Source organism: Centropristis striata, chromosome 10 (genome assembly GCF_030273125.1).
Source record: "Centropristis striata isolate RG_2023a ecotype Rhode Island chromosome 10, C.striata_1.0, whole genome shotgun sequence".
Taxonomy (NCBI): Eukaryota; Metazoa; Chordata; class Actinopteri; order Perciformes; family Serranidae; genus Centropristis; species Centropristis striata.
This window is the reverse complement of record NC_081526.1, coordinates 10,454,109-10,469,381: the sequence shown is the minus strand read 5'-3', so window position 1 is coordinate 10,469,381 and position 15,273 is coordinate 10,454,109. Positions and strand designations below refer to the sequence as shown.

Here is a 15,273-nt window from a genome sequence, read left to right as displayed (position 1 = left end):
AATATTTTTGATTTCTTCAGCAGAGCAGAAGCTTCATGTACATGTTCATTTGCTAAAGCTGTTTCCTTTGTCACATTTTTTCTTTTCTTGATTATCTAACTTTTCGACTTCAGTCAAGCGTTAAAATGCTTTTGTGATATTTTTGTCTGAAGTTTTCTGCATTTCCAAACAGGTTTTGATTTCTTTTTAATGTGCAAATTGAGAATAAAAAACAGGTGGATGGAAATGCAGCTTGTGACTTTTAAGTGTCTCTTAAAATATGCTTAGAAATATATGCAGGAGACATTATGCCCATTCTTTCCTTGCACCTTTTTATGATGCTTGTTAGCTAAAACAGTTAATCTGTTGCTGTGTTTTTGAACGATGCACCTGCCTCTGTAGTTGATACAACAAGTGTCTGGATCACCCACAGGTACATTGCTGCATCACTTAGCGAACACTGCTACATCATAACACAAAACAGCTGCAACAATCAGGAACTAATTACCTATTAAATCCACGGTGTGCTTCTGATTCCTTCAATACGCCACTGACTATCTTGATCAAGCAGGTGTGCAAACTTTAAAGAATTTACTTGACAAAGACTTTGTTGCTATCTTCGCAGCTGCCTCGTTGGATACTGCCCGACTTCATTAAACACATTAAAAGAGATGAAGAAGAAAAGAAGTGCTAAAAGATAACCTTGCTCTCAGATTTAGCTGGCTTTCAGATTATGGAGCGCCTGGGAAATGAAATGCTGAACCCGTCCACCCATTGAGGCCTTGTTATCAAAAGCACATCCTGGTATACAGAAAGGGACAATGAACAGAAGAGTTAACTGTCTGCCTCATCAAGCAGCAGGCCTTCAAATGAGCGCTTCAACCAGGCCTCATTTCTCAAACAACCTCCCTCTTCTCCCTCGGAGAGCTAGCTCCCGCGGACACAAGCTGGGCTCCCACACAGCATACCAGAGCGTGCCACATGTTCAGTGGAGCACCAAGCCTCCGCCTGTCCCTCATGAAATATTCATCACCCAGTGCAGACGGAAAAGCTGTGATGTCAGAGATTCCAGTTTCAGTGTCCAGTTTCTGTGCTGCAACAGTGACACAGCAGCTGAGTGAGGTAAGCAGGGCCGGTGGGCTTCACATGGCTTACTACAAGGGTTAACTTTAAGCACTTGTCCTGTGAACTGTGAAATAAGAGTGTATCTGATTGTTTACCATGCCTCTGCAAGGTTTTTACTTACCAACCAGGGAATTAGGGCTGCTCTATCGTAGCTGATTAGTTATCTAATCAGTAGATAAGGTCTTGTAGAGTTGAATAGTCTATTAGTCTTTTTCCTAATGGACTTTTTAGAGGGAATAAACTATTAATCATGAGTATCAGAGGAGATTGTTCTGTATGCCTGAATTTGTGTGCAGAGGGAAAACGGGGAAACTATCATGAATAAATGAGACAGACACCGTACAGAAGTAGAATTTAGCCAAATTTCTTTAAAATTTGTTGTTGTTTAGTGTTCAGTTTGAGGGGGGTCACAATGCCTGATTAATTGCCCAAACTAGGGTTGGGCCAGTGGATGATGTCATTGTCAACAGCAGATGAAGTCAACATTTTGATATAAAAGCCCCCTGCAGAGACGCTAATGGCTTTCAAAGCATGTTTAAAAAGGAACCAATGAATGACTCATTGTTTTGTTTTACTATGGATGTTGTCAGATGCTAATTTGGTCGATATCGTCAAATTCTAGCTCAATAATCTGGCTGTTCGACAATTGAAGGGATCTTTGGCAATTTTGAGTGAGTATGAGTATTATAGTGGTTGCTGCTGTAGTCTTGACTGAAACTGTGCTGTGGTGGAAATAAAATTGAACTTCAGTGCAGAACTGGCAAAATATATTATGTGTATCTTCTCAGCCATCTGTCAATATTTGTTAATTTTCTTCCTGTTTTGATTAAACAGTAGAATGGAATGGATGAACGCTACTTGCTGTTTGTTTTCTCTTCAATTCAATGTCTTTTTTTTTTTATTTCAAATTTTGAAGCATGAAGTAGCAACCTCGGGGGCTGGAAAATGAAGCCAATGTGCACTTCCTCTAGGTCACTAAAAAATGTCCTTACTTCTTAAAGAAAAGCACCTTTTTAAAAAATTAGAAAAACATACAGACATACAGTCTAGACATTGTGAATGTGGTAAATAATTATTAATGGAAAAGGCTGATTATCTTTTGAAATATCTATTATATATTGTCAGCAACCATCAGTCCTGTGTTCCATTGGCACATTGTGTTAATCCACACTTATAGAAAAATGTATCATTAAAACACTTGTGCATTATGTTAGCACATCTGAAACTGCTGCTTTGACAAGCAATAAAATGATCCTTCCTCAGGCTGGTTGAGTATCGAGAGGTAAAGTTGGAGATAAGGTTAAAACTAATATTTCTACTCTTGTCAATGTCAATGTTATTGATTCATTTTGTAACTCATTTCATGAATAAAACAGTTTGTTTTCATGAAAAACAGCACAGACATTTTCTGTGTGACCCCAAACTTTAGAGCGCTAGTGTATATATTTTATACATGCATTCACCTCGTTTGAAAATACTTTACTGGAATTGTCAATCAACAAAACGGTGTTATGTTCAGTGTGAGCACCCATGTTGCCACTGGTGAATTCATCTGTACAATGTGAGTTTGTGAGGTCAAACTCTAGGTTTTGGACGTGCAGAAAGGCAAAAAAAAACCACAATGTGAACACAATGCACAAGATTAAAAACATTTAACAGTTTCTGTCCAATTTCAATCAAATAAGGAAGCCAAGTCCCACAAGGAAAACATTACTTGCACTCACATATCATGCTTTACTATTATCTGGCAGTTCCCTTTTATCTGCCTGTTTTTCTGTTGCATTAACTGTCTCACAGGTTGATGGCACTGTCAGAAGACTGCAGCAACACAGAATAATGTTCCTCCTCCTGATAATACCTCAGCTCACATTACATTAACTTAAAATGTGTTTCTGTCTCTAGAGACTATTTCTCTGAGGATTCCTGACACTCACCTGCCGGCTGTCGCGCTGGGAAGAGGAAGAGGAGGAGGCGCTCTTGTGAACCGGCGTGGAGGTCTTGTTGACTGGCGTGCCGCTCCTCTCCTCGGTGCTCAGGGTGCGGCCGTGGGGGCCTCGCTGGTAGTGTTGGTGGTGAGACATGGTGGGCAACGGTTGGCTCCGTGGACCTCCCTCAGCGCTGGGCCCCGCAGATCAGGAGCATCCTCTGAGTCTCTCACACTCACTGCTTGTTGTTCATCTGAAAAACAAAAGGTCAGGAAGTTACGCTATCACATCTATTTCGCCTTAGTCATTCTGTTGCAGTGCTGTTGTTTATACCAGACATGGCGCCTCACTGTCATTCATCAAACGACTCGGAGTCTACTTTACTCCTTGAAGAAATAAGTGTCTGGGCCTCTCCTAGGCTTTCAGTACTATCCTCCATCAATTTCAATATGCTAATCCAACACACAGATGCTCGGTTGAGACGCCCTGGGCTATTCTTTGAAGCATGGGTTTTTAAGATTCTCCTCGTTACTTGTGCCTTACCGGATAAACCTTAAATTATGTTTGCTATGCAGGACACCTTCCCATCTGAGAAGCTGAAATTGTCATTTCTCAATCAACAAATTTCATAATCCACCAATCATTTCAGCACTAACCTAATGGTTTCGGCTCCAACCTGTTCTGACTTGAGTCTGAAAATGTGTACGTAAGTTAAGTTAAACAGCACACAGTGCAATTTCATAGAGCTGCAACTATTAGTAGATTAATTGATCTACAGTAAATGAATCAGTAGCTATTAAGATGACAAATTTGTGTTTTTTTGGTCATTTTTAGGGCAAAAATACCAAAACTTTGTTGGTACCAGTCCCTCAAATTGAAGCATTGGCTGCTTTCCTTAGTCTTACATTATAGTGAATAGGGATGGGAATTAGGGCTGGGCGATATGGACCAAAAGTCATATCCCGGTATATATTTAGGCTGAATATTGATATATGATATATATCCTGATATTTCTATAACAATATGATGTCACAAGTAGTATTATTGAAACTGTTTATTTAAGTGAATATAAATACTGTCAAATCAAAGCTCCAGAAAGTGCACATTTAAATAAAAAAAATACCTTAAATAAAGATAGCCTATGAAATGAAATAGGCCAAACTTTTTTTGAAATAAATATATTTATATGAGAAAAGAATAACAAACATCACAAAATAACTAAATATGACAAAACCTTGTAAGGGCAGCATTTATATATAAAGAAAGAAAAAAAAGGAACTATATAATATATGCGATATGGTCTAATTCCATATCACATTTAAAAATATATCGATATAAATATATATTTTCTATCGATATATCGCCCAGCCCTAATGAATCAAAACCCGGATACAAACTGTCCCATCCATCTGAATGATATGCCTCAAAGCTGATCAATTCCCCTTATCAATGAACGTTGCTGGAAACTTGCAATAAGAAAAAGCAATCGGCCATGGCCGTAAGGAAAAAATGGTCCAAAGCATGCTTGAATATTGATCGACCACACAGAAAATTGATCAGGAATCAATAAGGGAAGCAATAAATAATTGGATCAATAACACAATAATGGCATTGGTATCAATACAATCTTATCAATCCCCATTCCCCTAATAGTGAGTGAATTAGATATCTCTGTTTTTGATTGTTAGACAAAACAAAACATATGATGATGTCACTTTGGGCTTAAGGAAAATCAAGAATAAAGAAAATAATCAGCAGATGAATCAATAACAACAGTAATCACTGTCTGCAGCCCTCACTGCCTTTGCTGTGGAAAATAGAGATTATCCCACAGGATAAATAAATCCTGAAACATCTAATTACAACTATGATAATGATGGTAATTAGATGAGGATACAATTCAATCTAAGTAAGCATCTACAGCTCTACTGTATGGAGACAAACCAATGATAACTAACAGCTTAAACACAAGGAGCCAAAGCTCCCAGCATGAAAACATCCACTGGTTTAAACAATAAAACCTCAATCATTATTACATTTGGAATAAGTATACTAGATTCAAAATATGTGGTTAACCTTAGGTTCAGATAACAACGGGGAGTGCTCGTTTTGTCATTAGTCATGGCTCTGTGTTGCTCCATAGTGCTGCCTGCAGTGGTGCTGTGTAATTGTCTAAGCTCTCAGGAGGTCCCAGCTCTGATAAAGCATACATCGATTGCAAGATAGTGGAAAACAAACACATAAACAAACCCCGTTTAATTTAAAACCGAGACACTTGGTGAGATATTGAGGATGTTACAAGGACAAATAGCACATTACTTTTGATCAAATGCCTCAATGTTGATAATGTGACTTTTGGGGATAACATCCACAAGATTTAGTATTTATACAAAAAACTGGTTGGGAAACAGATATAAATAATGTGGACATAATGAAGAGAAAGTAGGAGGCGTTCATTGTTTATTTTCACAATGAACAGCAGCTCCATAATAAATCATGTGCGGAGGAAAGCATTGTTGCATCAGTGTGGTTTATTAAGTGCTGCACTTGATGACAGGACATGCAGAATCTTCAGCCTGTATGAAGCTACTTTATAATACAATGTTGTGCTCAAATCTGAAACCATTTGTTGTATTCAAAAAGCTGATTTTAATTATTCTATTCTTACTCTAACAATCCTTTTTAAGGCAATTATGCTCAACAGATCTAGGTTCTGCTGAATTAGTTTTGTCTTTTGTGATAGTCAACTGAATATGTTTGGGTTTGGGACTGTTTTTCAGGGGAAAAATGCAATTGGATGAAAAATACATTATGTTTAAGGCAATTTGAGGGGTATCTTGCTATTATATTGATGACCGGATTAGATAAATAATTGTTAGTTGCAGTCCTGGTCTAATATGATTACACAAAACTACTACTTTTATTATACATATTATTATCCATAGTATTATTATAAAACTGTATTGGTATTATCGGCCAATATTGGCCTATCACAGACATATTAATATAAATATATCTTATCACACCAGTTTATATGTTGTCTGATACATAAACTGTATATGACAACTAACAAGCAGAGAACTATGCTTTGGGTGGTTTAGAAAAGACATTTTTATCCTTTTGTTTTATTTTTTTTTAATCTATTCTGTATTTAAAGGGTCAGCAATTGACTGATACTGAACAATATTGACATTTATTATTATTATTTTATTTTTATTACTAGTATTATTATCATCATTTTTATTTATTCTTTGTTTTCATCTCTAGACTTGGTTGAAGATGCATAAAAATATTAATTATTACTTATATTATATATTGTCACATCGGTGCAAAATAGCGGCAAAATCAACATAATAAGGAATTTTTATGATTTTTTTCCCTCTTAAATCATTTTTGCACACATCTTAAAAATACCACATCAGTCCGGCTCTATAATTGTATATTATTATTCATAATAATAATAATAATAATATGTTGACTAGATGATGCCAAAAAAACAAGATCTGAAACACTGATACAGAAAGCTGTTAAGTGGGTTATCAGGAGGTTTGATATATAGGGTTTGTTTGTGTTGACAGATATTGTATACAGCTGTGGAGTCTTTGTGTCTGTTAGGCTCTCCCATGTGTCGGGGAAACTCCCCGAGCCCAATGAGCCGCTCCGCACACTTCAGCAGGTCCCCTCACATGCAACCGTGCACTACACTCACACACCATAATCTATAATTCAGATCCTTTGACAACGTCATCATCCCTGCCCTATCTTAAGCCAACTGGGATCTAAGCTACTGTAAGACAAGGCGCTAAGTCCATTCAGATAGAGTACTCCACTTAGCCTATTTAATAGATCCACTCTCCTTGACCTAATAAGGAAGCAGAAGGGAAAAGTACTTTAAGTGTACACTTTACCTTTTTAATAAAATGTTCAATCTAGTTTGTAAGCTTGAATTTGGAGTCATTTCAATGACATAACCATGCAAAGATGACAAGGCAGATATAAAGCTGCTGTAGGGCTAAGAGAAAGTGAAAACGTGCAACTAAGACTGTTCACACAATGACTTCTGTTCTTGATTAATCTTCCTTTTACATCCCTGATTCCCAAAAAATTGGGATTCTGTTAAAAAACGTAATACATTTTGTGATTTGCGAATCCTTTGCCACCTACACTGAGTTGTATATAGGACAACAACAAGCTATTTAATGCTCAAACTGATAAACTTTTATTTTATTTGAAAATATCTACACTTATTCTGAATAGTAGCTGTAATTTCTTGATGAGCCAATTGATCGTTTGATCTATAAAACATTAGAAAACTTAAAAATGCCCATTGTTATATCATCATGCCCAAAGGTGACATCATCAAGCTTCTTGTTTTGCTGACTAACTGTTCAAAATTCAATATTTTTGCTTTAAAAATGTATTTTTACAATCAGTCAAAAATGAAAACACCTCTATTTTGCTGATTAAATGAATCCCATATTATTTGCCCATAACTCCTCATGTAAAGGCTAACTGTAGCGTGAACCAGCAGTAGTAGTAACCCAGAACAACCAGCCCCAGTAACATATGATGCACAAGAAAGTGAGCGTAGATTTCCTAAATGTGAGTACACCCAGTTGTTTGACTGCTGTTTAGCTGGACAGTTCGAGGTACCGTGCTGGGGAAGGTTTCGATCAGGACTTGATTAGTCATGAGCTTAATCTCTTAAATCCAGTCACCATGATTATGGTCCTTTAAGCAGGCCTGCCGTGTGGACACAACAGCGACACTTGTTAAGCACCTGGTCAAGACCTCGAGAACAAACCAAACACTCCTGACCTCACAAATGTCTCAGTGTTAAATGATGTGTGTGTGCTGGATGAATAACATGGATAACAGGCAGGATAGATAGATAGATAGATAGATAGATAGATAGATAGAACTTTATTGTCTGTCACGAGTGACAGAAATTTGTTTTTGATGGATGTAACGCTGCTAGGAAATTATCCAAATCAACAAAAATGACTAAACATTGCACAAAAATTGCTGTTGATACAATGATTTTCCCTTTTAATTTTATTTTTTAATATTGCTATCACTTGTTTTCAGCGCTATTGCATTGTACTGTCTCTGATTGATGGTTTTTATTGTGTCTAGTGATGGATGAGCCTGTTTTGATGCGTCTGCTTTTGCTCTGCTGCAAGCAAATTTTCCCCACTGGGGCAATGAAGACAGGAAAGGACTCCATGGGGAGCTGTTTTCAGTCAGTGTTGTATTTATGCAAAAGGAATATGAAATATACCGGAAATCTCAACACTCAAATTCCCATCCAGAGAATAGAGTATCTTAATTATTTAAACAATTCCATTTATCGTTCAAATTATTTTAGTTCAAATAAAACAAAACTGAACGCAAATCTTTTTCTGTTGTATTAATATATTTTATGTTCTTAATGCTTAAACTTCTTTTCTGAAAGTCTGAGTTTCTGATAATAGGATGTGGTTGGGATGTTTCAAAACCCTTCTGGACAAAGGGGAGCCTTTAGTCACACAATGAACCACAATGACACCAGTGTGCAACAGTCTGGGGAAAAGACCCCTCTGTCGACATTCTTTCAGTGCCTCAAGTTGAAGTAAAATGTCACCACACTTGAACATGTTTACCACATCTCTGCTAAAATAAGCATCACCGCCATCATCTTTAGTTTACTTATAAGAGCACAGAAACAATAGGTTTATTTTTGTCTTTATATCTTTGGCAATCTGACATGAACATCCACGCTGTTTACACCAGGTCCAAGTGATCATCCATCATAGAAATGTGATTAAATATTGATTAAATTCAGATCAAATCTGCTCATAATTTGACGTAGATGAGCAGCTCTTTTCAGAGATAGCAGGATGAGCAATGCAATTATTAAATACCTTTAACTGCTACCAACACCTCTCTGAGGTCAACCCTTCGTGACGGTTTCAACAATTGCTGAGAAAATATGGGGAAGTGTGATATTATATAACGAGGTAGTGGTTTTGCAAAAACCATTGTGTAAAATTGCGAAACACTATACGTACCACATTCATTATATTTGCTTAAAATGTAGATTTGTGAATGAAATGATCTGTTTTTTAATCTATACAGGAATTCACAATCAAAAAATAATGTAATGACATATCATCACACAATACATGCATAGGTATGCTTGGGTGTGTGGTGATGGAATAAAAGTGCATAAAATCAAAATTATTCACATCGCATTGAGAAAGAGGGGGTGGTTAAAGTTCTACACAATACTGTAGATTAATTTAAAAAACTGCATACATGCAACATGTAGCCTATTTGTTTGTGCTGATGCATTACACACTACAAGGAGTTCTTTATGGTAATGAGCCTATCCCCTGCCTTATTTTCTCACTGTTGTGTGGCTCCATGTGCATGAAATGTCTACATAAGCAGGAAAAACACTTTCACTTCCCTTTGCCATCTCTCTTGTTCTCCCAAAATGCACTCTCAGCTCAATCGCACACATAAAGTAAGTTCCGTCTTTTTCATTTCATGCTCCAGAAAACCAACAGTATCTGCGGAGAGGGCTTTCCCGAGTCACAAAGTGATGATGGAAACTGTCAGAGATGTTTTGGGAGGGAAAATAATCGTTGCTCTGACCAGCACCATCAGATATTTATATTTTATTGAATTCATTTCTTGCTCAATTTAAAGATTCAGGGTTCACACAAGGTTCATTACTCTCACACTCTATTAAAACAAGCTGAGTAAACAACTCCAATGATTGGGTGCATTTGAGACAATTCTGTTTCCTACAGTAGCAGCATATTGGCAATTTATACCCAGTTTAGAGTTTAAAGCCTGCATGTTTTGTGGAACATAAAAAAAAAGTTTGTTATTTGTTTAGGTTTGCCAAAAATGTGGCTGTAGGGGTGAAAACTACAAGTTTGATCACAAAACAATAGTTTATTGATTCTTTGGACAACAATACCGATATCACAAAGTCTTCCATCATACAATTTCGATTTGATTCGATTCACATATGCTTATTTAACTCAGTCAGTTAGGTTTGTATCAAAAGGCAACTCAACTATGATTTGACAGTTTTATTACTGAGCTCTTCCAGACATTTGAAAAAAAAAAAACCCAATATATTCTTTTTCAATAAAAAGAATAAAGGTAAGACTGCTGTAGTTCACGATAAAGGGCCACATTTCTCATGTTTAAGAACAGTTTTTTATCAGTTAACTTTCAGGTAGTGCTACTGGAATTTCAAAAGACATATCTTGAAGATGATGATATAAATGTATGTTTTTACATTACACTGATGATATTGGATCACTGATCGATAAATCGGTACATCGATGCAGATCAGTGTGTAGTTAAACTCCTAACAATTGGTCGATAAACTAATTAGTCAGTTAGTCAGTCTGATTAGTCAATAATACTATCCTATTATTAGCATTATAACGGTTTGTATTATCCATTATTAGTTTCAGGTATTTTCCGGCTGGTTACTGTTTTTTTTTTTAAATGTCAGGAGGATTTTATACTTTTCTTTGTTATATTTGTAAACTGAATATATTTGGATTTTGAACTGATGTCAGATGGAACAAGCATTCTGAATAAATCACCATGAGTTCAGGGAAATTATAACAGGCACTTTTCACTGTTTTCTAATCAAATATAATCATGAATTTCAGCCCTAGAGTCAAACCAATTATGTATGTATTCAATGCCCTGGTAGATTGACTAATTCTGCAGTTGAGTACATAGAAACATCAAAGTAAATCTCCCTTCTTCAGAGCATAAACTGAGATAATGTAAAGCTTTGTAGCATTATTGCATTCTACAGTAATTAGAAATGCTGGATAAACCAACACATTTCAATTAATATTCCACTGAATGTTGTTGTTTGAGCACAAAACCCAGTGACAGGATGTTGAGGTCAATTTTTAAATTAGGTTTGGTTGCAAACACAGTTACACCGCCTGTAATCATATGAAAAATACTGGTGAATTATTCAACTTTCACGAGGCCCTCTTTCCTTAATAGAATAATGTTGTGACAACCACCAGCGTCAGGTTCAGCCACCTGCAATAACAACAATCTGCTCCACTAAAATGTCTCTGAATGAACAGCATGCTAAATTTCCACAGGCTCCTGTGTTTTTTCTAGCTGAATATGTCCTGTGACCTTAGGGGGAGATGGCGAGTGACTGCGAAGTCAAATTTCTCCCGCAGGGATCAATAGAGTATCACAAATAAAGCAGCGACTATCATCTGCCCTGACAAGGGTCAAGCCAGGGGAGAGCAACGCAGAGCTGTCTAGAGAGGTTTAGAGGACTGCAGTAATCCCGCTTTCTGTGTGCCCTGCTCCGTGAGATCTGAGAGGGATGGAGAAAATAAACTTGAGATTTAGACACCCAATATGGCGAGCAGAACTGCAAGATGAAAATAATAAGTGCAAGTGCACATTAGAGACGCACTAAAGCATCGCTCATCACAGACATGTAATACGATGAAGCAACTGTGCCCTAATAGGGGTGGAAAGACATTCATGTTTGTGTTGTCAACACATCCAAGCTAGCCACAATATCACATTATCGACCAGCACTCTACAGTGAACCAAGTTTCTTGGTCTCCCCTCTCTGTTGCATAATTAAAGTCAAGCCAACAAAAGCAGACTCATGTCCCAAGATTATATTACAGGGTCTTCTAGGACAAGTATCGTCTGAATTTACAACTAGCTAATAATGCATATCGATCAGCAGTGTTTTGACCATTCGCTTGGGTGCACGAGAGCAGGCTGAAAGGATGCATTTCTTGTGTGACATCTGGAAGCAGTGAGCAGCACATCTCTCCAAAGTAGGCCTGTCTTTTTTTTTTTTTTTTTTAAACAACACTAACTGGACAGAGCCAGTTTATCCTGCGCTGCACACATTACATCATCTAGGTAGAGCTGGGTATCACACTGCAATACTTTTCAAGTACTGACTGACTCCTGCCCATATTGGGAACTGTTGAGAACTGAAAGCTGGCACTGAATTCATTTTCAGATCCTGCCAGTCTTTGCCTGGTGCAAGCCATGAATTCTTGACTTTATACTGTATCTTATTGAGACAAAGTCATTCTACATTCTACAACACTGATGCGTTTCAGAAGTGTGACTTACTCCTTAAGACAAAAACATGGTCATAATTAGCATACAAGTTCCAAAATAAAGTATAATTTGGACATTAAAATAATGCATCTCTACATTTTGAATGATGCCAAGCACCAGAAATTAAGATAGAGTAAAAAATAAGAGGAAATGAAAACGATCCAATCATTAAAGCAACCCAAAGGAGCAGCTACATGAGTCATAAGCCTTTAAGCCATATATTAGTCTGGCAACTGCTTCAATTTGTAAAGAACTTTTTGCTTGAATGTGTCAGCTAATTAAATGAGTAAGAGGGAGCAATTATCTGATTTACTCCTTCCTGTCAATATTAATGAAGCAGCAAAAAAAAGACAATCTAAATCCAATATTTTGAGCATCAAAGTGAAGTTGGCCTTTGCTTCATCCTTTCTCCCTCCATCAAAGGATGAGGCCCATAAAGCTCTGCAAAGATTGCATTTAAATGGGACGGGGACACCTTCAGCAAGAGGGTTCTTCAGGCCGGGCCAAGAAATATATCAGAAAATCAATCATCGCTGCTGATCAAAGCAATATCTTTTCACAAAAGCATGCCAGTGACAAACTACAAATGCGTCCAGCTTTCCAGTCCCCTCTGCTGCTCTTTAATTTATGTGATTCGGGGCTATTTTAAACAACTGCAAAGTCACTGGCTGACCTTCAGTTAAAAAAAGGAGGCTGAGTGATGTTGTGGAGCAATCCTGTAAGTGACAGAAGTTGGCCAACTTTCAATTAGTTGACATCTCAACCCTGACAACATAACGAGAGGAATATAAAGGATTATGAGTGGAGGTGATGCTCATCAATAATACTCTATCATATGAAGAGACAGCTGTCTCATAGGACATTACACTGAAAAACAGAGATTTTTTTGGCCCTGTAATTATTATTTCAATCATCTATATAAATTCTACAAAGAAATACGAATTCAGTGCTTTTACTTTAGAAATAGCAGTTCTTCCTGTAGTGCATTACTTAGTGATTGTTTGTTATTATGTGTCTTCAGTTTTGTAAGTAAATTGAATCATTAGTTCCAAGTAATATTCACTAAACCAGTTCATTGGCTTACTTAGTTGATATTTCAAAGTAAAATGTAATTGAGGGACATCAGTGAATCTGCAATTTACTTGTGTATTTTCATTTAAAAAAATAAGTGGTTCTATTCAATAAATATTGCTTAGAAACAGCCTGAGTAAAGATAACAAACGTTCTGTGTGGAAAAACTTGCCTAGCTTTTTTTTTTTTAAAGTAAATGTCACTCCAATTTTTTTCAGTGTAGTAGAAGCCACGAAGCTCGGTTAAAAAAAGGTGAAAATATCGGTGACGCATTACGTCTCAGCTTTAAAGTCTGTTTGAGAGTTGGCTGCCTGGCTGCTTTATTACACCACAACAGCATCCATGTTTTAGGGGTCCTGGATCGTGATGTTTCCAAGGGGAAATCATCTCCTCCCTGTCAGACTAGCAGCAGCGGTAGCTCGGTAGTAATGTCTGACTGGTCCTCGGTGATTCGCTCGGGATGCAAATACAAAAGGATGAGATGCTGCTGGGGTCACAGTCTGAGCGGCTGAATAAAGCACCAAAACAAACGCTGTGCACCTTCATTCGACATAGCCTTGTTATGACACGGTGGTTACCTTCATATTAACACGACTGGCATTGAGATAGCCCTTGAAAAAGAGGGAGAAAAGCTCATTGCCTTACCACAGCTGCGGTGTAATGACCATGTCTTTACAGTTCTTGGCGCAGGAAACAATTGAGGGGGTCTCCCTTCACTGGGCAGAGACTCCCAGCTCCTCAATGACAAACGGCTTCCATAAGGGTCCACATCCAAATGTATATTTTTCTTCTTAATAAATGACGTGTGTTGCACAGAGGCTAGAACATTATGGAAAGTCAAAAAAGTGCTGCGTTTGCCCGTTTCCTTGAATGCGGGGCTGTGATGCTCCGCTCAGCTCAACTGCACTCCGGTCGCTCCTCCCTGCAGCAAGATCGGCTTTGAGCGGGAAGAAATCACCGGGATGGATCAGACAGAGGAGGACGGCGGCTGGTCGCAAAACACGGACATGGATTAGCACAAACACCGGACTCGGAGTAGTTAAATTATTTGACCGTACACTGAAAAAAATTGGAGTGACATTTACTTTTAAAAAACTAGGCAAGTTTTTCCACAGAGGTGTTTGTAATCTTTATTCAGGCTGTTTCTAGGTAATGTTTATTTAATAGAACCACTTTTTTTATTTATGAAAATACACAAGTAAATTGCAATTAAGCCAATGAACTGGTTTAGTGAATATTACTTGGAACGAATTATTCAATTTACATACAAAACTGAGGACACATAATAACTGTGTAATAATGTTTTTTTTGTGTGTTTTTTGTTTTGTTTTTTTGTTTCATAATTCTCTGCTTTTTTACATCATGGCCAGGGGACTACAGATGAAAACTAGCCCTCTGGCTAACTCTGGCTTTTTTAACCATGTGTAATCATGTGTTTTATGAAATTGCACTGTCCCCTTTTAAATAAACTAATAATAATAATAATAATAATAAACAATCACTAAGTAATGCACTTATAATATAATATAATAAAAAGTAAATTGCAGATTCACTGATGTCCCTCAATTACATTTTACTTGGAAATATCAACTAATTAAGCCAATGAACTGGTTTAGTGAATATTATTTGGAACAAATGATTCAGTTTACATACAAAACTGAGGACACATAATAACAATCACTAAGTAATGCACTACATGAAAATTCTTATTTCTTTGTAGAAATTATATGATGATTGAAACAATAATTACAGGGCCAAAAAAATATTTTTTTCAGTGTAGATATCCCCTTTACCCAAGGCCGGATTAACTTTATGGGCAACTGGGCAATTGCCCAGGGGATCACGACCTTTAAAGGGCCCAGGGCAGTGTGGGCACAAAAATATCTGGTTATCTCTCGCTTATTTGTTAAACTGTCCAACAGAGCCGAGGCTCAAAAATGAGTTTTGAGTTGACAAGGTGATTTCTGTTTAAAATGAGCTGAGGACCTGAATTTTGGGGGGAAAATATTCAGATGCCTTAAATGTACTAAAA

The 15,273-nt window shown here is 37.2% G+C and overlaps 1 protein-coding gene and 1 long non-coding RNA gene across 3 annotated transcripts in view; one reads left to right on the top strand and one right to left on the bottom strand.

Annotated features, from left to right (window-relative positions):
• The window catches only part of osbpl6 (oxysterol binding protein-like 6), a 50,693-nt gene extending 36,563 nt beyond the window's left edge, over window positions 1-14,130 (bottom strand). Inside the window, exons 1-2 of one of the 2 annotated variants that reach the window (XM_059342640.1) lie at window positions 13,887-14,130; window positions 3,039-3,282 (exon numbers count right to left, since the gene is read on the bottom strand). In XM_059342640.1, the coding sequence (XP_059198623.1) occupies window positions 3,039-3,185 (147 nt within the window). In that variant the 5' untranslated portion in view covers window positions 3,186-3,282; window positions 13,887-14,130. The remainder of the gene's footprint in view (window positions 1-3,038; window positions 3,283-13,886) is intronic. The other variant, XM_059342641.1, reaches the window with a different exon arrangement.
• Window positions 546-8,421, top strand: LOC131978847 (uncharacterized). Its single transcript, XR_009395008.1, has 3 exons — window positions 546-1,101; window positions 3,007-3,296; window positions 8,166-8,421. It is a non-coding gene; the product is annotated as an uncharacterized LOC131978847 (long non-coding RNA).
• Window positions 14,131-15,273: the final 1,143 nt, after the last annotated feature.